Here is a 25,774-nt window from a genome sequence, read left to right as displayed (position 1 = left end):
TAATCTACCACATCAGCAGCTACAAAAAGCAAAAATATCACATGGCCCTATTAATAGATGCAGGAAAAAGCATACAACCAAATTCAAAACCCATTCATGATATACATTCTTGATAAGCTAGAAATAGATGGGTATTTTCTCATCTTGATGAAGAATATCCATAAAATGTCTACAGTTAATATAACTAACGGTGAGAAACTCAAAACTTTTCCCATTATGATCAAGCAAAAGGCAAGTTTTCCCATTATGATATCCCTCTCACCACACCTTTTTGGCCCCATACTAGAAATCTTTATTAATACAATAAGGCAAGAAAAGAAAGTAAAAAGTAATATAGACTGGGAAGGAAAATAAAAAAATAAAAAAGTGGCAGTTTTATTAACAGATGACATGATTGTCTACTATGTAGAAAATCCAAGAGCCAACAAAAAAAATTCCTGGAATAAGCGATTGGAAGATGCAAGTTCACATATAAAAGTCAATCACTTTTCAATATTTGAAAATAAAAACACAGGATGCCTGGGTGGCTCAGCAGTTGGGCATGTATCTGCCTTTGGCTCTGGGCATGATCCTGGAGTCCCACATCGGGCTCCTGCAGAGGGCCTGCTTCTCTCTCTATGTCTCTGCCTCTCTCTCTCTCTGTCTCATGAATAAATAAATAAAATCTTAAAAAAAAAAAAGAAAAGAAAAACATAGTATCATATTAGCACCCCCAAAACTGAAATACTTAGGTATAAATCTAACAAAATTCATAAAATATCTATAAAAGAACATTACAAAACTGATGAACAAAATCAAAGAACTACACAGTTGGAGAGATAGTCCATATGCATGAATAGGAAGACTCCATATTGTCAAGATGTCAGTTCTTCCCAACTGAGTCTAGATCCAAGTACATATCTAACATCAAAGTCATGATCCATGAAAGACATGATGAATAAGCTGTACTTAATTAAAACTTGTGTTCTGTAAATAATGTCAAGACAATGAAAAGACAAGCCACAGAACGGGAAAAAATACTGGCAAAAGACATATCTGATAAAGAACTATTAACTAAAATATACAAAGAACTCTTAAAACTCAGCAAGTATAAAAAGGCAATTCAATTAAAAACTGGGCCAAATGGGACCTCTGGGTGGCTCAGTTGGTTAGGCATCTGACTCCTGATCTCAGCTCAGGTCTTGATCTCAGGGTCTTGAGTTTAAGCCCCATGTTGGGCTCCATGCTGGGCGTGGAGCTTACTTAAAAACAAAACAAAAACTGGACCAAAGACCTTAACAGACACTTGACCAAAGATATACAGACTGGAAAAGAACATATGAAAGATGCTCTACATCACATGTCATCGTGGAAATGCAAATTAAAACAAGGAAACACCACCATATACCTATTAGAATGGCCAAAATCTGAAACACTGACACCATCAAATGCTGACAAAAACACAGAACAACAAAATCTCTTATTCATTGCTGGTGGGAATGCAAAATGAGATACCCTCTCTAGAAGACAGTTTAGCATGTTCTTATAAAACTAAACATACTCTTAACACACAAGCCGGATATCCTTGGTATTTATTTATCCAAAAGAGCTGAAAACTTGTGTCTGCTTAAAAATCTGTATACAGCCATTTATATTTACAGCAGCTTTATCCGTAACTGCCAACACTAGGAAGCTACCAAGATGTCTTAGTAGGTGAATGAATAAACTGTGGTACATCTATAAAGTAGAATATTATTCAGCAATAAAAAGAAATAAGCTATCATGCTATGAAAAGACATGAAGGAATCCTCAATGCATATTATTAAATGAAAGAAGCCAATCTGAAAAGGCTATACAGTGTATAACATTCTGAAAAAGGTAAAACTATGGACACAGTAAAAAAGATCAGTGGTTGCCAGGGGGTTGGGGGAAGCACTGATAGGTAGGGCACAGAGGATTTTCAGGGCTGTAAAACTATTCTGCATGATGCTGTAATGGTAGAATACATATCATTATATAAATACAAACACTGATGGGAGTATATACACATATGTAATGGAATATAATTCATTTATCTAAGCAGCTCTTAGCTCTATCTGGTAAAAGGACCTAGAGACAAAAACACCAAGGGATACTGAGCACGGTTAGCACCCAGATCCTGGTTCTTAAACACCATTTCCCACGAAAGGGAAATGAAAACTTTGAGCTCTGACTATAATGGAGTGACTCTGCATTAGCCCTTCTTCCTTCTAATATTTGAAACTTCTTTCAGATGCTGATCAACAGTAGTGACAGACTGAATGGGAGCCCACTGACTGGCCCAGCTTTCTAAGGGTGCTTTACAGGATGGGGTGCAAGGCAGGGGGGCCTAAACAGAGCCAGTAGAGTGGTCTGGCTGATAGATGGGGATGAGAGTTCAAGGACGGTGGGTGGATGGAATCTGTAGAAAAGGAAACCGGGGAGGAATCACTCAGAGAAAGAGCTCCCCTATCTGTACTGGGCTCCCTTAAGCTTTAAACTGAACTGCCCGTTCATAGGCAGTTATCAACAAAAGAACATCAACAGGGAGCTGCGGTGTGAACAACTACTGGTGTTCACCTTATGACCAGCAGGAACTGAGAAAATGTACAGAACACTCTGGGCACTCAGTAAAGATATCAGAAGCTTTAAAAATAAGCTTCAAAAGGGTCAGGCGGATCCTCCAGGAGCATGATCACCTGCTAGAACAAACAACACTTTAAGAAAAACACCACGTAGGGGTGGTCATATCTGTTACAAATATAACCAACCACAGATAATTTCATACAATTAAAGAGAAGAAAATCACCAAAAGTTTATAGTGAGAAAGACAAAACAACTGAAAGTACATGATATTTTTATAAGTGTTTTAGTGAATACATTATATTGATATTTAATTTATTAATCATGTGGCCTTTACTTTTATTTTAGAGAATATGAAAATACTGACTACCTCCATCTCTCAAATCTTATTTTGCCCTGAAAGTCCTAAGTTATTCAAATGGAAATTCTAATTAGGGGGCTTTCAGGAACAGAAGATGATCCTAACTGACAGTGGCCCCAAATGCCACTCTCACTACACATAGCATTTGTACAACTGCAAGTTGTAGAGCTTTCTGCAGGATCACTCATCAACTGCATACGAAAAAAGGGCACTTTCACTGTATGTTTAGAGACATAGTCTCCATGGGCCAGGCATCTAGCATCTTCCTGTGGAGCTCAACGGAACTCAGCCTGGCTTCTCTAGCTGCAGGTTGAAAGGCCAGGTCCCAGGGAACAGACCTGGACCAGCAAAAAGGAAAAAGAAATCAAGTCTGGACCAGGAGTAAGCCTGCAGGCCAGTCTGCGCCCAGTGGTCCCCAAGCTAAAATTGATCATTATTTCTAAAGCTTTTTACAAAACTAGATAGATAGATAGATAGATAGACAGACAGACAGACAGACATGATAGAGACTGTAAGAGGTCCAGAAAGCCTAAAATATCTGGCCCTTTTACTGAAAAAGTCTGCTGAACTTTAGTCTAGACTAACTCTGGTTCCCAAGGGAATCTTTCAAAAAGCAAGCTGTGCTGCTAAATATCAACTGCCAGGAGCAGAGTGACAAACATTTGATTTGCTCCTAAGTGCTGGAGCTCCAAGGACCCTGACCCAGGTCACAGGCTGAATTACAACCCCTGGCCTCCTGTAGCCATGTAACGGGGCTTTCCACATGGAGGAACTTTTCTGGCCTCTAGCGCCCTCCATCCCGCTGAAGGCAGCATGACCTCACTAAGCAGGCCTGGTGAGGGGCCCTGAGAGACAAGAGCCCAGGCCAGCCACCTCTGGCTGAGCTGCCCACCTCTGGAGGGGCCCATTCTCTCCCCTCCCCAAAAGAGGCAGCTCTGCTCCTCTGGACATGTCTGCAGCTTAGAAGGGTCCGTTTAACAAGAGAGAGTGAGAGGACAGAACCTGAACGAGTCACTCTCCTCTACCCACAAGCCACCACACGTGCACTGTGGCAAAGTACAAGCTTATTTCACTTAACCAAGACGCTCAACACATGTTACTTCCTCAACAGCCAAAACCTTTCCATTCCTTGTCCCACGATTACTGGTTCAGTACCTTCAAAGTTTCAGGCACTGTTTTGTTTTCATTTTTAAGATTTTATTTATTTATTCAGGAGAGACACAGAGAGAGAGGCAGATACATAGGCAGTGGGAGAAGGAGGCTCCATGCAGGGAGCCTGATGTGGGACTCAATCCCAGGACTCCAGGATCACGCCCTGGGCGGAAGGGAGGTGTTCAACCACTGAGCCACCCAGTGATCCCAGGCACTGTTCTGATGAGGGGCCCCTGCCCTAATTCCCGGGAATCAGCACATCTGCAGGAGAAGCAGACTGATCACAAAATCACAAGTAAAAAATAAATTTGGGAACTGAAAAGTGCCGAGAAGAAGCTAAAATAGCAAACTGTGGCGGGGGTGGGGGGAGCAAGGCTAAAATGACAAGGCAGCAGCTCTCCAAGGAGATGACATTTGTGCAGAGGTCCCTCCAAGCTAAGGAAACCCAGTCTGAGAGGAGAATGAGCTCTGCCTTGAGGAGATGAAGGTGGAGCCGACGAGAGGGAGGAAGGTGGGAGATGGGGTGGGAGACTTTATGCACTTGGTACCTGCTGGCCACGTGGGGTCTTCCTCCAGGTCTAGGTCAGAAGTGTAAACTGGAGGCTCCAAGAGGGTGAGGTGCCGTGCCTTTCCCAACTCCCTGAGGCTGTCCACACACTGTGGCTCATGTCCACACGCCGTGGCTCACAGCCATTCCCCACACCACTATGACCTTCCCATCACCCTCTGCCTCCTAGATTTCAGCCCTCCTTCTTCCCCCTTATACACACACACCCTTGTCTTTATGCTGGGTCCACGAAATGATCCAGGATAATCTCAGATCTCTAACTTATTCAGATGTCTGACGTCCCTTGTGGCATGTAAGGTCACAGTTATAGGTTCTGGAGATTAGGACATGGACAACTTTGGGGGGGGGGGGCATTATTCATCCACCATGCAATTGATTTCTGAGGAGTGGCTGAAGAAGGGGAGTGAGGTGATCCTTCAGGTTAATCAACTGAGCTACTCTGCAAGACACATGCTACAGAGGGGCAAGGCAAAGGGTAAGTCAGCAGTTTACTACTAATATGTACTTCCTATTTCTTAAAAAGAAAACAATACTTATAGAGCATGAAATATTACTTAGGAAATATTTTTTTAAAGATGTATTTATTTTATTTTATTTTATTTTTTTAAGATTTTATTTATTTATTCATGAGAGATACAGAGAGAGAGAGAGAGAGGCAGAGACACAGGCAGAGGGAGAAGCAGGCTCCATGCAGGAAGCCTGACGTGGGACTCGATCCTGGGACTCCAGGATCACGCCCTGGGCTGAAGGCGGCGCTAAACCACTGAGCCACCAGAGCTGCCCAAGATGTATTTATTTTAGAGAGAGAGAGAGGCAGAGAGCAAGGGGAGGGGCAGAGGGAGAGAGAATCTCCAGCAGACTCCCTGCTGACTGTAGAGCCCAATGTGGGGCTCAATCCCAGGACCCTCAGAGCACCACATAAGCCAAAATCAAGAGCAGATGTTCAACCAACTGAGGCACCCAGGTGCCCCTTACATAAGAAATTTATTTAATGGAAATAGGGTTAGAAATGAATTAGCAACAACCAATAATTATTACTTCCTCAGAAAGGCCATGAGCACTCTGGGTTCTTTTTAATGGTATCTCTGGCACATTCAAATGAAAAAATTAAAATGGGCAGCCAGAATGGCTCAGCGGTTTAGCGCCACCTTCAGCCCAGGGTGTGATTCTGGAGACCCCGTATCAAGTCCCACGTTGGGCTCCCTGCATGGAGCCTGCTTCTCCCTCTGCTCATGTCTCTGCCTCTCTCTCTCTCTCTCTCTGTGTGTGTGTCTCTCATGAATTAAATAAAATATTTTTTAAAAAATTAAAATTAATTATAATATTAAAAATTCATATTAGGAAAGAAAAAAGGTTTAACATCAATGATCTTAGCTTCCACCTTAAGAAGCCAGAAAATAAGGAATAAATTAATACCAAAACAGAGGAAAGAAATGAACCAATGAAATGAAAAGCCACTTCTTTGAAAAGATCAGGAAAAGTAATAAATGTTTTACCTGAATTTATGAAAAAGATACAAATTATCAACATCAAAAATGAAAGCTATCTCTATAAAGTCAGTCAGTCTTAGATAAGTGAATATTATTAACTTTATCCCAATAAATTTGAAGACTTAGATAAAACAGATAATCTCCTTAAAAGATACCAATTACAAAAACTTAAGAAATGGATAATTTGAATAGCCCTGTATCTACTAAAGAGATTAAATTCATAGTTAAAAATCTTCCCACAGAGAAAACTGGACCAGATGGCTTTGTTGGTGAATTTTACTGAGCAACTACATAAGAAATAATACCAATTCTATACAACCTCTTCAGCAGAATAGAAGAAACAAAACTGGAACACTTTCCGATTCATTTCATGAGGCAGCAATGCCCTGACACCAAAACCAGACAACCAACATTGTAAGACAACTATACCTCAATTTCCCTCATGAACAGTTGCAAAATTCCTCCACCAAATGTTAACATATCAAATCTAGCAATAGGTAAAAAGTAACAAATCAATGACCAAGAAGCTTTCCTTACAAGAATACAAGGTTGTTCAACAGCTGAAAATCAATTGATAATTACCATTTTTAAAGAGATTGAAAAAAAAAGAAGATCTTAATAGACACAAAAGAAAGATTTGACAAAATTCAACACCTATTTGTAATAAAAAAAAAATCCTCAGCAAACTAGGACAGAACCTTTTCAACCTAATAAAAGCACATTTCTGAGAAAACCAGAGCGAACAGTATACTAATTGGTGAAAAGACTAAACGTCTTCTCTTTCCGGCTGAGAGAAGGCTGGGATGGACATTCTCACTAGCTTTATTCAACATGTAATGAAGGTCCCAACTGATATAATAAGAAACAATAAAAGGCCAACATACCAAAAAGGAAGAAGTAAAACTGTCTAGAAATGACTACTTATGTAGAAAAATCCCAAGGAATCTACAAAAAAAAAAAAAAAAGATTCTCAGAACTAAAAAGTGAGTTTTTAATAAGGTTGCAGGATATATGGTCAGTATATGAAAATCAATTGTATTTCCACATGCTAGCAATAAAAAAATCAAAAGCCTAAATTAGGAAATGTCACTTAGGATCAAAAAACTATGAAATAATTAGGAATAAATTTCACCAAATATTTCCAAGATTTGTACAAATTGAGACTAAACAGCATAGATAGCCTGGGTATAACACATATATACAGTAACTGATTTTTTAGAAAGTCCTAAGATAATTTGATGGAGGGAAAGTTAATCTTTTCAATCATTGGAACTAGAAAAAGTGGATATGCATATGCAAAAAAATATTTTTTAAAACCTGTGATACAATACAAAATACATTTGGTCCTTTTCCCAGGATCCTGGCACAGAGCTCTAATAATCCTTGAAATATTCAGAGCGATAGAAGTGTTTTCTATTTTCATTCATAACGAGCCCCTCAATCATACCTGAGTTTATGCTAATGAGATGATTGTTGGAGGGCCTCTGAATAGCTTCAGGATGGAGGCTGCTCACCAGAAAGACCAAGTCATGATTAGAGGGTTGGACTTTTCAGCCACACCCCTCAACCTCTGGGACAGGATGGGGACAGAGATGGACTTCAACCACCAAAGGCCAATGTTTTAATCAATCAATCATGACTATGTCATGGAACCTCCATAAAAACCCATAAACAATAGGGTTCAAGGGAGTTTTCAGGGATGCCTGGGTGGTTCAGCAGTTTGGCGCATGCCTTCGGCTCAGGGCGTGATCCTAAAGACCCAGGATCGAGTCCCATGTCAGACTCCCTGCATGGATCCTGCTTCTCGCTCTCTGCCTCTCTCTGCCTGTGTTTCTGCCTCTCTCTCTGTATCTCTCATGAATAAATAAATAAATAAATCTTTTTTAAAAAAAAAAAAAGGTAGTTTTCAGGTTGTTGGACACATTCATTAGGAGTGGTATGCCAAAAGGGCATGGAAGCTCAGTAGCACCCTCCACTCCACTCTTGCCCTATGCATTCTACCATTTGGCTGCTCCTGGATTCTATCTTTTGTAATAAACCAGTAACAGGAAGTAAAGCACCTTCCTGAGTCTGTGAGTCAATCTAACAAATCCTACTCCTGATACCAGATTGGGGCAGGGCGGGGGCGGGATAGGGTTCCAAGGGGTTCCACACCAGTTCTCCAATTATCCACACCAAAATGGTGCCCAATAATTTAATTCAATCCTGATGCTAACTCCTAAAGTTAGCACAGACCCTACAGGTTAAGAGCCCAGGCCCATGAGCCTGCTTTCACTTCAGATGCTGATCACTAGTCTCAGTAGGTACCCAAAGTTCTAACTGACCAGCTGTAAATTCAAGGGTTTCCACAAAGTCCTCATCAGGTTCGGTAATTCATTAGAATGACTCACAGAACTTAGGAAAACACTTTACTTATATTTACCAGGTTTATTTTATTTATTAGAGAGAGAGAGAGAGAGAAAGAGAGAGAGAACAAGAGCAGGGGAGGGTCAGAAAGAGAAGCAGACTCTCCACTGAGCAGGGAGCCCGACACAGGGCTCGATCCCAGGGCCCTGGGATCATGACCTGAGCCAAAGGCAGATGCTCAATGGACTGAGCAACCCAGGCGCCCCCTATTTACCAGTTTATTAAAAGGGTATGACTAAAAAATAAATAAAAAATAAATTAAAAAAAAAAAAAAAGGGTATGACTCAGGCAGAATCAGCCAAATTGAAGAGATATATAGAGCAAGGTAAGAGGGAGGGGGCACATGGAGCTTACATGACCTCTCTGGGCACAGCACCTTCCGAAAACATTGATGTGTTCACCAATCGAGAAACTCCCCATTGTTTATGGGTTCTTACAGAGTTTTCATTACACAGGCACCAAATCCTTTGGTGACTGAACTCAACCCCCCCCCCCCCCCCCGCTCCTCTCCCCTCCTGAGGCTGGGAGAGTGGCACTGAAAGTTCTAACCCTTTAATCCCTTGATAGATTCTTCTGGCAACCAGGCCCCACCCTAAAGCTATCTAGGGACCCCTGGACCCCCAGCCTTGAGCCAACTCTTTAGTATACAAAGGGCACTCTTATTCAGGAAATTCCCTGAGTTTTAGGAGTTCTGTGCCAAGAATCTGGGGCAAAGACCACACACATATTTTATCATACCACAACACCCAAGTCCACATCTTGTAACATATACAAAAATTAAGTTAGAATGCATTAAAGGTCTATGTGTAAAACATAACTAAAAACCTTCTAGAAGACAACATAGTTTGAGAGAGTCTCTGTGCTCCAGAGTAAGATAATAGTTCTGAATTCACAAAGTAAGTACAAACCCCATAAAAGAATACAAATGGATAAATGCAACTTCAAATAAAAACTTACATTCTTCAAAACAAACTGTTAGAAAAAGGCTAGTCATAGAATGGGAGAAAATACAAAACATTTATCAGATAAAGGCTTTGCACAAGGAATGTGTAAAGAAGTCTACAATTCAGTAAGAAGACATCTGATAAAAACATGGGGAAAAGACCTGAATAAACACACACAATAAAGTGACAGTAAAAGCACCAGGAAAGATGCTCAAAACCACTAGCCATCAGACAAATGTAAACCCACTCAGCATGTAAAATGAGTACTCAGCAAACAACACTACTGAACCATGTAACATAGTGAACCTGAAAGCATTATGCTAAATGAAAGAAGCCAAATACAACGGATCACCTATAGTAGGATTCCATTTAGAAGACTTTTTTTTTTTTTTTTTAAGTTTTATTTAAGTAATCTCCACACCCAACACTTGGGGCTCAAACTCACAACCTCGAGCTCAAGAGTCACATGCTCTTCTGACTGAGCCAGGCAGTTGCCCCAAAAAACATTTCAGAAGAGGAAAAACTATAGTAAGAGCAAGAGAATGAGCTGTTTAAGGGGTCATAGTAAGGGAAGAGATTAACTACAAATGGGCACAAGAAAGCTTTTTAAGTGATGAACATGGTCTAGAGATCAATATTGTGATCATGGTCTAAATGTCAACACTCAGCAATTATATACTTAGAATTGGTACTTTTTCTTTAAGTTTTTATTTTATTTAAGTAATCTCCTCATCCAACATGGGACCCAAACTCACAGTCCTGAGATCAGGAGTCACATGCTCCTCACCCTGACCCAGTCGGGTGCCCCAAGAATTGGTACATTTTATTACAAGTAATTCATACCTCAATAAAATAGATTATTTTAAATAAAAAATGATATACAATAAAAGAACCCTATGCTCAACTATTACGAATTTGTGGATATCTATCCTTTCACTTTATTTATCAAACTTCCTAAGGGACTAGCATTTAAATACATAACTACAACTTAACCTGAGATTCTGAAACAAAATTGAATCAGATAACTTCATCAGTCAGCAGCCCCCACATGTCTGCGTCATGACATCTGTCTCCATTTGAACACTACACACAACATTCAATACAGCATGTTGACAATTTTAGTGAGAAGTTTTTAGTGAAATCATAATTTACTAGAATTCAAAAGCAGAAGCAAAACTACATTTACTTTCAAAAAAACCCCGCACTATTATGTATAATTCGGTGAAATACTCAATTTAGAGTTCAACATACAAGAATCAATTACCAAGAATTGTTTATAATCTATTTTAGTAATTTCAAAGGAAAAAAATCTTTATTCTCAGTAATTTCTCATAAAATTTCATTTCAAAAAATTTATGGTAAAAACAATATATATGGCCTTTGCTACTTAGTGTTGGAACACCAGGGAACAAAACTAAATGATTAGAGTTACACATTTACATCAACTTCTGTAGCCCAGCCAAAAGACTTTTTCATAATTTCATTACAGACAATACCTTAAAATTGTGAAGTAGAATTATTTCAGGTTTCCTTTGTGTGTGGATATGAGTGTGTCTGTATGTGTGTAAGAAACAAGATAAAAGTTTTAAATGTATATATAATACCTAGATCATGCAGGGAAGACAACATAGATTTTGGCCAATCTCTGATATGATCTATGTAGTCAGTGTTTCATGATGAGCTTTGACTATGAAAATGACATGTCTCAATATTCTAAGAGAAATACAGGCAGGCCATGAACCCAAAGTAATGTCTAACCTACAAGAAAGAGTACAAGGGAATTCACAACCTGGAGTTATGCCTAGGGTATGGCATGGTATCTGACAATATCTGAAAACAGTGTACAGGAAACACTGTGTACATTCGTGATAATTATGGTTTTCTTTTCTGTATCTAAATATCATTGTTAGTAACAGAAAATTCACTTAAATACACTATACACAGAATGGCATTCTGACATTACATATCCTCTCAATCAAGTATGATGTGTAAGTACATGAAATTTTCAGAATTTAAAAAGGAGACCTCATATTCCTAAACATTAGACATCATGGTACAGTTAAGAAACAAAACAAAACAACCCTGCTCTAGGAAGTCAGGAGAAGTAGTTCCAACTAAGTCATCTTCTTCAACAAGGCCCTTAACCTCACAGGGCTTCTGTAAAATGAAAGTATCTGAACAAGATCTTCTGATTCTAAAGATTTTCCTCTCAGATGTTGTAACAATTCAGAAACTCGGTCAATTGTCACAATTTTAGGTGCCTGGGATTTTTTTTCAAATTTATTTTGTATATAATTGGTTACTGTAATTCATTACTGTAAGATAATTATTTCACAGAGGGGACAAGAGAGTAATGCTGGGAATCCCTGGTATTCCTGGGGAGCGCACAGCCCTAGTCCGGGGCCCCACACTATACACACAGCCCTGTTCCACAGCACCAGCTTCCCACACCAGGGCACCAGCACGCGCTGTGCTCTCCCTCTTGTCCCCAAGTAGTCCCTGAACGCTGGACTGGGTGCCTCTGTGCATCAGTGTGCATATTTGTATACATCTCTACCATTAAATACTGGAAGGATAAAAAAGAATCTAGTCAAAATGTCTATTTTTATTAGAAGACTTAGCAGAGGTAAGAGCAGGACTTCTCTCTTTGTATACATTTCATACATTTTGACCTACCACCTATTTTTTTAAATCAAATTTGATTTTAAATATTTAAATGTAACTGGAATATGGTTATGAATTTTAAATAGTATAGTTAAAGGAGAAGTCGGAAATCACTTTACACACTAGGGATCACTTTTTTTTTTTTTTTTTTTTTTAGGGATCACTTTAATAGTGCTTCATCATCTGTTTTCTGGCATATCAGAAAAAGGACGTAAAAAGAATGAACCAAAGTCAGGAACCAGAGACACTATCAGTGAATAGGAGGGTGATCTGAGACAACTGAGGGAAGCTGTGGACACATCCCAACAATCCCCGAATCACAGCCATTGAAAGGCTGATTAATTTCAGCGACTACATGCTGAGTCTCCACTGAGGCTGTGTTCCCAGAATACAAAAGATGACTTGCAAAGAAGGAAAAAAGAAATTCCCATCCTCAAGACATGTGAGGCCAGACCACTGTATAAGCTTTAAGTTTCAGGAAACAACCAAGGTGCCCCAGGAATCCAGATGGATGGAGAAAAGGAATCTTTGTGGGGTAGGAAGGGAAGAGGGAAACGAGTAACTTGCAGGGTTAGGGAAGTAAGAGAAAAACCAGTAAATGAAGACACTGTTTCTGAGCATTTTGTGTTTGAATACTGCTACTTCAGAATAGAAATTAAAGCTCTAATTATGTAAAAGTCTGTATTCTGCAACAATAATAAATGAGGCCTAACTAAATTCAGATTTTTATACTGGTATAAACTATGAAAAACTTATGTGTTCATTATAACTCTGCAAAGAGATTTTATTAACTGGCTTATAGTTAATGTGTACATACTAATAATGACTGCCTCCTTCAAATATATGTAAGGAAAAAAAAAACCTTTCAGAAAAATTTTAAAGAATGGTTCCATTATATACACCAAGTTACTAAAATAAATGACTTGCCCCAATTTTTCTATAATTCAAACAATGATTTTTTTTAACAAAATACGGTAACAAATCTCATGAGTTAAATATAGCAGAAGATTATCCTGATCATGCAGAAATTAGAAAGCACATACAGCAAAGAAAATAAATGTGATTAACCCTCAGGAAAACAGTAGTCAAGGCCAACGTGTTAATCTGGTAAAAAAGCATTTACTTAATATTTTCCCAAGAAGGCAACCCATAAAAAAAGAGCTGTAAATTGTTCTAAAGCATTAAAGGCTTTTTCAGAGTACTAATAACGTGAAGATGCAAAACAAATGGACAGCCAAACTCTTCCAGTAATTACAGTGTTATGGTCACCAAGCCTGTGGCCAACAGAAAGACAGAGATGCCTATAGCCTCAGTAAGTAACACTGAATGTTGAACCGCTGCTCTGCCCTGAAGACATCACTGTCACTCCTCAAAAGATTCATGTCTCTGGGCCTTCCTTAAAGGCCTCCAAACTGCTCCTGGCCTTTCTTCCCAAGAAGCCTCCAAGCAGCCCTCGGGGGATCTACATGTTGGACTCAGTCACCCAGTCCAAACACATCCAAGAATTCCGTTCTCTCACGGTAAATTCTCCATACTGTAAAGCCTGACAGAAATTATTAATGGCCACCATTTATTGGCTCACTGCGCCGTACTCCACCAGCACTCAAGGTGCCCAACAACCAGAAGGGGCGATGGCCTTACCTGCCTGCAATGTGTAAAAAAGCAAAAGCTATACTGCAAAAGGCCCTCACGCCGGCAGCTAAGGATATGCTCTCTCCCATCACCCAACTGGAGTTAAAACTAATCTTTTTAGGTATGCCACGATGCATTAAAAGCCAAAATAGAATTCATTTACGCTGAATGTTTCCTAAAATACCACAAAATTCTGCAGTATTTTAGGGTGGAAGCCACAGAGGTTGAATGAACCCTGCCTGAGGACTCTTAAGAACGAAACTGAGGCCTATCAGCCACAACAAAGACCTCTGCAAACTTTCCAGAGTTCCCAGCATTGCTCTGGGTACACTCTCAATGTTTAATAGATGCTTGTTTAATAAATAAAATGCTCTATGTCATTCCTTCAAATGATTAATTGCCCAAAACAGATTATCTCATATTTTTTACCAAAAAAAATTTTTTAGGCCTCAGCCAACTTCTTCTTTCACTTGTAAATGACAATGATATTGCACGTTATCAGCATTTACCTTCATCATCTACATTTACTAGTTTTACTATTTTACTAGTTGACATGGATTTATTCAATTTCATGGCATAGAAATAACAAATACGGAAAGAATAAGACAACCTAATCTTTAGCTTTAGGTAATACAGTACAATTGGCTGGAAAAAATCTTAATTTTTGCTGCCATGGATGCCAATTTAAAAATACAATCCATGGGGCAGCCCAGGTGGCTCAGTGGTTGAGCAACTGCCTTCCGCTCAGGGCGTGATCCTGGAGACCCGGGATGGCGTCCTGGGTCGGACTCCCTGCATGGAGCCTGTTTCTCCCTCTGCCTGTGTCTCGGCAGCCACCCACCCCCCTCCCTCGGTCTCTCATAAATAAATAAATAAAATCTTTAAAAAAAAAAAAAGTACAATCCATGGACACAAACTTAAGTAGGTGCCACTATAAACAATGTCCAAAGCAAATGTCTATCTATACTTAACACCTTTTACTGGGATAGCTACTGCTACTTAAAGAAAGTATTTTTTAAGCAACAATAAACACAGAGCACACTGTTATAGGTAGGAGACTCAACTCTTCCTTCCCAGTTGATCTTTCATATATATTACACATGCATTACAAATATTTTAATGGCTCGAATTATCTTAACAACTTCCAAAACAACACGTTGCAAAAGTTTCTTAACTAATACAAAGCATTTTTTGTCTTGTAAAACAGTAAAAAACAGACAAAGAAAATGTCCATAATAGAATTCTACTCACAAACACTTTATAATGGAAAAATGGGTTATCGCTGAGGAAAAGTTAGACTATGGTTCAATGTCATAATAAATTTATTTACATACCAGCACAGAATATTCCTGGGACTTCACTCCGGACTATTATGGTCCGCACTTTCTTATCAGATTTTAAAGCATCCACAGCTTTTGAGAGCTAAACAGATACAGGGAGGGTAAGGAGAAAAAAAGGAAAAATCACTTTCAGAATGATGTCAACATGTATCTTAATACTAGAAGCAAACAGCTTAATCTTTACACTCACCATTTTTACCAGACTTTTACTGAATGTATTTTTGGCATAAGCTCTGTTTATTCCAAGCACCACAATTCCTAGTCAAGAAAAAACAGCACAAGCATCTGAGTTAGTGAGTATTCGTGGTACAGACTCCCACACACACAGCTAATTAACTTGGGACTTAGGAAATCTGCCCTTTCCTTCAGGTTCACACCAACAGCTTTGTCCTTATTTGAGTCTACTCTCCTTTACAAGATAAGCCTATTTTTAAAGAATGTGGTATATGTAATATATCTATTAAGTTCAATATAGTACTTAATATGCACCTCTTTTCTTCTGCCTATTACATAAGAACTTTATTAACATCATGTCCCTTTCAATTTCTCTCTTAAGCACCACCAAGGTAATATGGCACATTTTACTAAATGTACTTATTAGTGAAAATTCTCAATTACAGAGTACTATTTAAAATGTGGTGTCATCACCTTCAAGTACCTACAGAAGTAACAGCTAAGCAATCCTTGTCACAGCATGCCTTGTGGGATCAGGTTTTTGCTAGTGTATCAGGACTTTGTATCATTCCATTTACTCTTTTTGTCATATTACATGGTTCTCAGTATTTCCACCCCAAGTTTCTCTCCTGACTCTGTTCCACGTACTTCACCTGAAGATGCTTCCATTTAGATACAGTCCACCAAGTAATTCAACCTCAATCTATAAAAGCAAAGTTCATTCTTTCTCCCACGAAGCCCAGCGCACCCTCCTAACTTGTCTATCAGAAACCCACCATCCCATTCCAAGTGCTTCAGTCCAATAAATTTTCCAAAAACCATTATGCACAGAATCTACCTCCTCCTTAAAATTCTTTGTCTCCAAAACATCTGCATTCAAAGACCTTATCTGATATTCAAAGCCCTATACAACCTGTACTTGACCTTGATTGACCTCTGAGTAAGCACAAATTTTCCTTGTATAGGGAAATGCCTTCCACCTCCTTGGGGGTGGAGTGAATAGGATCCTTCTTTGTAACGGAGTTAAACTGAAGACAAATGTACACATGCCTTCCCTATGCAAGAAACCACAAACCTATTTGAATAAGAAAGTACAAAGATAAACTTCAGCTCACAGAATAAATTTTCAAGAATCCCAAACAATCTCAGCATGGAGAAAATCATGAAGAACTGGTATCTAGAACTGGTTTCATGGCTCTGCATGAAACCTCCCATTGAGCTGGGTAGGTCCCCTGACTCAGGACGACGGCTGTCACTACTTGAGTACTGTAGTGCATTCTGGACATCGTTCCCAGGGCTCTATGCTCATGAAGCCATGTGACCCCCACAGTAACCTAAGAGGGAGACAGTATTTTTATCCTATTGAAAAGATGGAAGCAACTGGAAGCGGAGAAGCTAGAAGTGGCGACAAACTCCACACTTGAACCAATGACGTTGCTGCACTGTTCAAGCCTCTGCAACCTCGTGAACAAAACCAACTGGGTAAGACCAGATGTGTCAGACTCAACTGTCCTGAGGACACATCATAGTGCTCAGCCCTCAAGGTACTAGAGTCTGGGAAGAAACAACAAACGGTAATAAAATAATCATTCAAAATGGTGCTCCAATAACCTGTAAGCAGAAACTGATAAGACTGGGAGATTGCAGTCCAGCAGGTTTGGCAGAGCTCAACAGAGTGAGGAACACAGTGAAGGCAATTAGGAGTCACTCAAGAAGTAAAATCTGGATTGACTGGACTGAGAACTAACTGCACTGAAAGGTATTAGGAGTGGCTACCAGGGTTTCACACCAACTGGATGACAGATGATCTTCAAGAGACAGACCATAAAAAAAAAAAAAAAAAATAGAACCAAGGTGAGGATGGAAGGGGCTAGAGTTTATGAATTTGGTTTTGAATGAAAGTGAACCTAAAGTGCCTTTGAGGTGCCCCACATCAATATCAACTCTAAGGGTACTAAGAGGCTTAGAATGCAGGTTCTGACATCTAATTACTGGAGTCAAAATCCCAGTCCAACACTTACTAGCTGTGTGACTTTGGGCAAGTTACTTAACCTCTATGGTCTTCAGTTTCTTACTCTATTCCAATACTAATATTTTCCAACTCCATGGGACTGTTGTGAGAATCAATGATAAAATATACATAAAGTTTACAACATAAGCATTCAACTGTTACTGTTCCTTCTAACACACTCTGATGCAATAAATAAAGTATTATCATTATCTGTTGGTATGTACTTTCCAGAAAATGCCATTACATACAGAAATAAAGAATAGTGTACTACAGCTTTGGTTGTTGTTGATATTTGCCACAAACGGGATTGTATTTTCTGTTGGTGCTGGTCTACATAAATAGGTCATACATATTTCCTTTATCTACTTAATTCAGCCTTAAAGATATTTATCAAGACATTCTTCTTAATGAGTAATAGTCTGTGAATTTCCATTATTTATTTTTCTTTTGATGAGTATTTAAATTGTACCTAAATTTTCCTTAAAAAAAGAAAACTGAAAAAAATAAGAAATAAACTTTTTTAAAAAGATTTTATCTATTTACTCATGAGAGACACAGAGAGCAAGGGAAAGGGGGAGAGGGAGAGAGAGAAAGAGAGAGAGAAGCAGAGACACAGGCAGAGGGAGAAGCAGGCTCCATGCAGGGAGCTCAATGCGGGACTCAATCCCGGGACCCTGGCATCACACTCTGAGACAAAGGCAAACGCACAACCGCTGAGCCACCCAGGCATCCCAGAAATAAACTGTTTTAAATTTTTCTAAATACTTCAATGCTGCAATGAACATTCCTGAAGGTTTCTTTTCTACAGATGTGTACTTCTGACAGGAGGTATCAAGAAGTAGAATTTCTAGGTCTAACAGAATGTGCATTATCTAAAAAAAAAAAAAAAAAGATTTATTTATTTAGAGACGCCTGGGTGACTCTGGTTGAGCATCTGCCTTCAGCTCAGGATGTGATCCTCCAGTCTGAGAAGCAGTCTGAGCCTGCTTCTCCCTCTGCTTATGTCTGTCTGCGTCTCTCTCTCTGTGTATTTCATGAATAAATACAATCTTTAAAAAAAAGGACAGGGAGAGAAAGTCTCAAGCAGACTCCATGCAGAGTGCGGAGTCCAGCACAGGGCTTGATCACACCACCCTGAGACCATGACGTGAGCCAAAACCAAGAGTTGGATGCCACCCAAGTGGCCTGAGAATGTGCATTCTTAATTTTAACAAATATGTCTAAAAAAATATTATCTCATTAACTGCCCAGCCAAAACACTATTTGTTCACAAGAGCAGACCTCAATGGGATGAAAAACATCTTAGAAGATATTTGGATAACTTCAAGAAACATCTTGAAACTATCACCAGGTAGAATCTAGGCTTTGCAGGCCCTAAAGCTTATAAAATTTAGGGAGTCCTTGTAAGTAAAAGAATACAAAATTATACACATAGAATTAGAGACAGATGTAAATATTAAAACATTCAGAATTTTAAAAACTTGAGAACTACTATATTTTCTTTTCAAATATATATATGAAGTACACTTCCTTCTCTATATTCTTGAATTTTTATTTATCAATAATTCTGAAAAAATATACAAAGCTAATCAAATGCAACTGTAAGGAACCTCAAGTAGTCAAAACAATCTTAAAAAAGAAAAAGGAATTAAAGAATTAAATAAATAAACAATTTTTAAAAAGAAAAAGTAAGTTGAAAGCCTTAGTTGAAGGACTTAATCAGGACACTTCCTAATTTCAAAACTTACTACAAAGCTACATTGAAAACAAATGGTGCAGTACTGGTATAAAGATAGACATACAGATCAACGGAATTGAAATAAGAGTCCAGAAATAAACACCTACACTCACGGTCTTGGTTTTTGAAAAAGATATTGTGACCATTTGGTGTTAAAAAGAACAGTCTTTCCAACTAACAGTGGTGGACAACTAGATATTAACCCACCAAAGAATGAAATTCGACCTTCTCCTCACATGTTATCTCAAAATGGGGACCCTAGGTGGCTCAGTCCATTAAGCATTCTGCCTTCGGCTCAGGTCACAATCCCGAGGTCCAGGGATCTGGCCCCATGTCCACCTCCCTGCTCAGCGGGGAGTCTGCTTCTCCAATGACCTGCTGCTCCCCCAGCTCATGTGCTCGCGCTCTCTCTCTCTTCCTCTCTCTCTCAAATAAATAAATAAAATCTTTAAAAAAGAATTATCTCAAAATGGATCTGAGAACACTGTGAGAGCTAAAATTACAGCTCTCTCAGAAGGAAACAAGTATAAATCTTCATGACCCTGGATTAGGCAACAGTGTCTTAAATATGGAACAAAAGAAAAAACATAACTCACCAAAACTATCAAGAAAAAGTGAAAAAAATAACCCACAGAATAGAAAATATTTGCAAATCATACATCTGACACAGGGTTAATAACCGGATTATAAAAGAATTTTTACTACCCATAACAAAAAGACAAACGATCAGACTGAAAAATGAGCAGAAGTTTAAACAGATATATATCTTCAAAGGAGATATATAAATGGCCAACAAGCACATGAAATGATGCTCAACATCATTTGTTATTAGGGAAATACAACCAACACCAGTATGAGGCATCACCTCACAGCCAGTAGGAGGGCTAGAATGAACAACAAACGGAAACAAGCGTTGGCGAGCCTGTGGGGAAACAGAAACCCTTGTGTACTGTTGGTGAAGATATTAAAATGGTGCAGCTGCTGTGGAAACTAGTTTGGTGATTCCTCCAAAAACCAAACATAAAGTCACCATATGACCCACAGATTCTACTCCTAAGTATCTACCCAAGAGAAATGAACAGATATATTCAAATAAAAAACTGTACACAGTGTTCAGGAGCATGATTCATAAGATCCAAAAGGTAGAAACAAAATGTGGTAATCCATACAGGGGAATAAAAAACAAGAACAGTGAATAAAATTACCATTCACAGCAAGAACTCAAGAGATGTTTAAAGTCTTGACTTTTGATGGCAGGGCCTAAAAATGAACAGGTGGCACCCTTCCACAGTGCTTTTTTTGTTTAATTTTACCATGTGCATATATAATATTTTTACTTTAGAAATTCCGTAAACTTCAATAATTATTATTACTAAAAACTGACATGTGATATGCAAAGTACTGAAAAGCAAGAACAGAAAGAGTACCTCCAATGAACCACATACAGACCTAGGTTCTTCAACATACATCATTAAAAAACTGAATGCATAACTCACAAAATAGTAGTAAATTTTTTTGCAAATCATGTATTTGATAAGGGGCTTGTATCCAGAATATACAAAAACTCTTACAATTCAACAATAAAAAGACAACTCAGTTAAAAAATGGGCAAAGGCTTTGAGAAGACATTTCAGTAAAGAAGATACACAGATGGCCAATAAACATGAAGAGATATGCTACATCATTAACCACTAGGGAACTCCAAAACAAAGCCAGGAGATACCACTTCACATGCACCAAGATGACTATAATCAAAAACACAAATGATAACAAGTATTGGTCAGGATGTACAAAAATTGGAGCTTTCAAACCTCGCTGGTGGGAATGTAAAATGCTGCAGCCACTTTGGAAAAGTTTGGTAGTTCCTCAAAATGTTAATACTCATAGAATTATCATGTGACCCAGCAATTCCACTAAATGGAGGTGAAAAGAAATGTCCACAAAAATTTACATGAATGCTCTAAATAACAATATTCACAATATTCAAAAAATAGAAACAACCTTAAATGTGTATGAATGATGAATAAACGAAATGTGGCCTGATCTATTCAAACAATGGAAATGTTATCCAACCATAAAAAATGAAGTACTGACACTCACTACAGCACCGATGAATCGTGTAAACATAATGCTGAGTGAAAAAAGCCACAGAAGACTATATATACTACTTCTCAGATGAAGTGTCCAACATAGACAAAGCTATTGAGACAGAAAAAACAGATAAATGGGTCCTATTTTAGGGGGAGGACTGCATGAGAATAGGGAGTCACAGCTAAAGAAAACGGTTTCTTTTTGGATGAAAGACATTCCAAAGTTGGAGTTGGTGGCACAACTCTCTATATATACTAAAATCAATTATACATTTTGAATTTTATGGTATGTGAATTCTACATCAATAAAGATTTAATAAATAAATAAATAAATAAATAAAGATTAAAAAATATATACATCTTGCAGCACCTGGGTGGCTCAGCTGCTTAAGAGTCTGACTTCAGCTCAGGTTATGATCCCAGGGTCCTCCAATGGGACTCTGCTTGTCCGGCTCCCTTCCCCTCTCCCCTGCCCGTACTCTCTAGTACACGCTCTCTCCCTCTCTCTGTTCCATATAAGTAAATAAAATATTAAACATATATATATATACACATCTTAATATATTTGTATAAATATAATTCCCATGCCATAAAATTATGAAAATACACTTTTAAAAATAAACTAATAAATAAATGAAAATTAAAACATAAGCAAAATATATCAAAGAAATCAATCTGCTGAAAACGAAAAGCAAGTAGATGTAGGAAGACCAGCTGGCAGACCCAGGGAAAGTGCCCTTGGGAGACGATGCTGGCTTGGACAAGAGCGGTGTTGGTAAAGAAGAATGCAGAGAAACTGGAAAGACGTCAGAGACACTCAGGAAGTCTTGATAACCTGGATGTGAACAGTAAGCAAGCAGCAGATGTCAAGAAAGACTTGCATGATGCACTTGATTATTTGCTCTATTTCTGCCACCAATATTTCCAACATGGTTCTCAAAGATAAGCTTTGAAATGGGTCACAATTATGAGTAGAAGCTTGGTAGACTGGGAGAAGTTTGATAAGGGGAAGAGAGAAGTCATTCTTTTGTATGCAGTCTGGGAACCTCATGCAAAAGCACAAATAAAAGGGAGCAAAGGCAAAGCTTAGGCTCCAGGAGCAGGGGAGATTGGGGACTCTGCCTGCAGGCATCTGGGAGCCACTAGAAGTTTCTAACGGAGCAGTCATTCTTGACCCTGAAAAGAGGTAACCCCAGGATAAGTATGAGCAATAAACTGGGAAGGAGAATGACTAGTGAGCAGCCAACGTATAAAGGACAGACCTTGAGGAACCAGGGCAAGGACTGCTGCTCTGAAACCCCGAGTAGGTCAGACAACAAAGCAAAAAATAACTGCTAGGGAAACCTGGTCATACAACTGCCCGTCCTCAACAAATTGCAGATATGGAACCCAGACAACAGATGAGTGCTGGTGCATTCTGCACTGAAGCACCTTCATCAGCCTACAGAGGCCTAGAGGGTGAAGAGCAGTTTGGGGCTCCTCAGACCTCACCTCTGGGAGAACTCTCATTCTCTTATTCCTTGCAGGCTGCTGAGTCCCTCAAATTTTGTACTGGTCTCTATGAGAAGCAAAGGCATTGGGACACTCCTTTACCTGCAGATTCCTTGACCTCACTCATGTTTTTCTTTGCACTGCTTACTGCTGGTTTGCTAGTAAAGCAAAGCATGTATAATGTTAGCCAAGCCTGAGCTGTCATTCAAAGGAAGCTGGGTCAACTTTCTTAAGAAACTATAACTTCCCAACAGCAGATTTTTATGTTTCAGGTAACTGCAAACATCTGAACTTATGCACTTGTCTTGTATGCTTTGATTTCTTCTCTTTGATCCATCTGGATCCTAACTTAAGGGCTTTCCAGACATTTTGTGAAATTCTACTCACTATTTGCATTCATTTAAGTCAAAAGGACAAAACAAACAAACAAACAAACAAAATATGGTGCACATTACTCGCTGCACCTGCAATCTCCATGTCTAAGGTACTGTTTGGACATCTAATGTAACCGAAATCCCGGTAAGGCCAAGCTTAACCAAAAAGGCTCTAATCACTCCAGCCCCAAATCTACTTTCCCACTGAATTTCTCAATACTCCGCCTGTCATGCCACACTACAGGCACACATGCCCTGCTGTACTTCCCAAAAACATAACACGTTTGGATTCCATGCCTTTGACCATGCTCGGGTCTCTGTCTGGGATAATAAACAAATGACAGATTAAATAACTCCTCATACTCCACTAGGAGCTAGATACTCAGGGGACAATTTGTATTGACATTCTCATCTAATTTTCACGGCAGCCATACAATGTTGGTGTTATTTTTCCCATTACACACACACCAAAGTTGAGGCACAGAGACAGTTTGCCTAAAAAACCTCACCACTCCCAAATTCTCCTGCCTAGTCAGGATTGCCTGGAAACCTAGTTCATCTGGCCAAACCCTAAATAGACCCTCAGAATCCCCCTGTCAAGTCCTCCAACCTCCCAAATACAACTGATCATAGCCCTTTTGGGGGGTAGTACAGCTCTTCACCCTCACCAAGCCTTTCAAGGTAGCAGAGCCTTTTTTTGCCAGTATCTTCCTCACTCTGTCAGAAGATGCTTTATTAAAGACAGCAATCATGCCTTAACTCATTTGCACTCCTGCTTCACAGATGACAGGTGCTCAGTAACAACCTGTCTGTCCAAATTAAACGACAGGTCCTCTGGCAAACTGCTCTAGCACGTTCCCCCGACCCCAGGGGGCTCGAGAAAGGAACTGGGCTCCACCCCTCACCCCTCCGAGAGGCAGGTCCCTCCCTCCTCCACAGCCCTCCCCCGCCCCGCGGCATTATATTGCTAATGCATCTGTCTCCTCCAGCGCAGGTAGCTCAAGGGCAAGATCCCTATCACCGACCGCTGGGTCCCCGGAGCTTTAGCGCGGCACCCGGAAGACAAAAACGTGCTCAAAAAGGGTCTCAACAAACTGGAATTCAGTCACCCAAACTAACTTTAACTTTCTACAATAAACAAGGAAGGGGGCCGGGGGGGGAGGGAGAGAAATTGTTGCGGCTGCACGGCTTTACGTGGGAGATTGTTCAGAACGAGGTGCATTCTCACTGCAGCTTCTGAAACTCCACCCCCGGGGGACCCCGATATCTGAGTGCACAGAAAGCAATTACACAGCAAGCACAAAACCTGCAAGCAAATATCACACACCCGGTTTATTGACCTTGGCTCGTCTAGAGATGAGGGCGTAAGCTGCATGTCTGTCTTCGGCGCTGAGTGGGGCCGCTTTTACAGGTAGGCCGCTCCGGAGTACACCTTTAGGCACTCACAGCACCTCAAGGGTGCAAGGCTGGGGTGGGGGAGGAGAGGGGTCTCGACCCGGGCCGCTCAGCGGACGCTGACGTCAGCCGGGACACTTGACCTTGCGACCCCTTCCCAGGACCCGCGGCTGCCGGCGCCGCGCCCCTCACCTCGGTTCTCCTCCTCCAGGTACCGCACCCGCAACTCGTCCTCCGTCTTCACCTCGGAGCTGTAGCCCCTCCGCGGGGCCGAGCCTCCTCCGGCCGCGGGCGTCCAGCCCCGGGCCCAGACCGCCGGAGCGACGCGCGGGCCAGTCACGGAGCCAGGCAGCCTCCACCCGGGGCCAAGCCGCGCACAGCAAGCGGCCACCAAGCGAGCGCGGCCGGCCTGCAAGGTGCCCAAGGCCCCAGGCGCCGCCGCCGCCGCTGCCGCCATCTTGTCTGTTTACGGCGTGGGCCTGCGGCTGCGGCCCCGCCCCCGCCGCGCGCACGCCGCCGCGCACCCGCCGCCGGGCACGCCCCGCCCCGCCCCCCGGGGCCTCCCCCTGGCGCAGGGCCACGCCCCTCGCAGCCTCGCCCCGCCCCCAGGGCGTCTCTCTGGCGCCGGGCCCCGCCCACCGCCTCGCCCCGCCTCCCCGAGCCTCTCGGGGGCGCCAGGCCACGCCCCTCGCGGCCTCGCCCCGCCCCCAGGCGTCTCTCTGGCTCCGGGCCCCGCCCACCGCCTCGCCCCGCCCCCCGGAGCCTCTCGGGGGCGCCAGGCCACGCCCCTCGCGGCCACGCCCCGCCCAGGCCCGGGGACGCCTGGCTCCAGGGGCCGCTAACCCGGGTCTCCCCTCCCTGGCGCGCGAGTTGCAGGCTTGTCCCGCAGAGGCAGGGTGAAGGCGCTTTCCCAGGCTGTGGAATGGTTTAGGGAAGCATGTCCTATAGAACTCCCCTCTCTCCCAGGGATACGCTCTGGGGTCCTAAGTTAGCTGCAAAGGTGAGCTGAGATGCTCAGGCTTGGCTGGCTGGGTAGCAGCTCTGCGTGGGCCTCTGCTTTATCCATGCATGCAAGAGCCACAGGTTAGCAGGTAACGTGCCTGTGAACATGCGCACTGCTTGCTGTGCGGAGTTCAGGACGCGGGTGAGAACAGCCAACGCAGCCGGCGACCTCAGCCCACCACTCAAGCAGGTGCAATAGAGTCCTGCTAAGCCACCCTCTGGTCTTGGCAAAAATGGGCTCTGCAAAACCATATGCTGAGGCGGCACTGACAGCGTGTGGCTCTCACCTCCGCCGCAAACGCAGAGGATCAATTTAGTGCATAGGGTTTCATCAAAGCAGTTTGAAATTTTCTCCCATCTGG

General features: G+C 41.1%; 1 protein-coding gene across 4 annotated transcripts in view; it reads right to left on the bottom strand.

Moving 5' to 3' along the window:
* AUH (AU RNA binding methylglutaconyl-CoA hydratase) overlaps positions 1-24,903 on the bottom strand; it is a 159,790-nt gene extending 134,887 nt beyond the window's left edge. For all 4 annotated transcript variants that reach the window (XR_012037903.1, XM_072841108.1, XM_072841127.1 and 1 more), the window contains exons 1-3: positions 24,603-24,903; positions 15,328-15,395; positions 15,132-15,219 (exon numbers count right to left, since the gene is read on the bottom strand). Coding sequence is in view for 3 of the 4 variants with exons in the window: in XM_072841108.1 (XP_072697209.1) it covers positions 15,132-15,219; positions 15,328-15,395; positions 24,603-24,867 (421 nt within the window). In the remaining variant the exon portion in view is untranslated. The remainder of the gene's footprint in view (positions 1-15,131; positions 15,220-15,327; positions 15,396-24,602) is intronic.
* Between the last annotated feature and the right edge of the window lie 871 nt (positions 24,904-25,774).

The sequence above is a fragment of the Canis lupus genome, chromosome 1 (genome assembly GCF_048164855.1).
Source record: "Canis lupus baileyi chromosome 1, mCanLup2.hap1, whole genome shotgun sequence".
Lineage (NCBI taxonomy): Eukaryota > Metazoa > Chordata > Mammalia > Carnivora > Canidae > Canis > Canis lupus.
The sequence above is the reverse complement of the archived record's forward strand: the minus strand, read 5'-3'. Positions and strand labels throughout refer to the sequence as shown.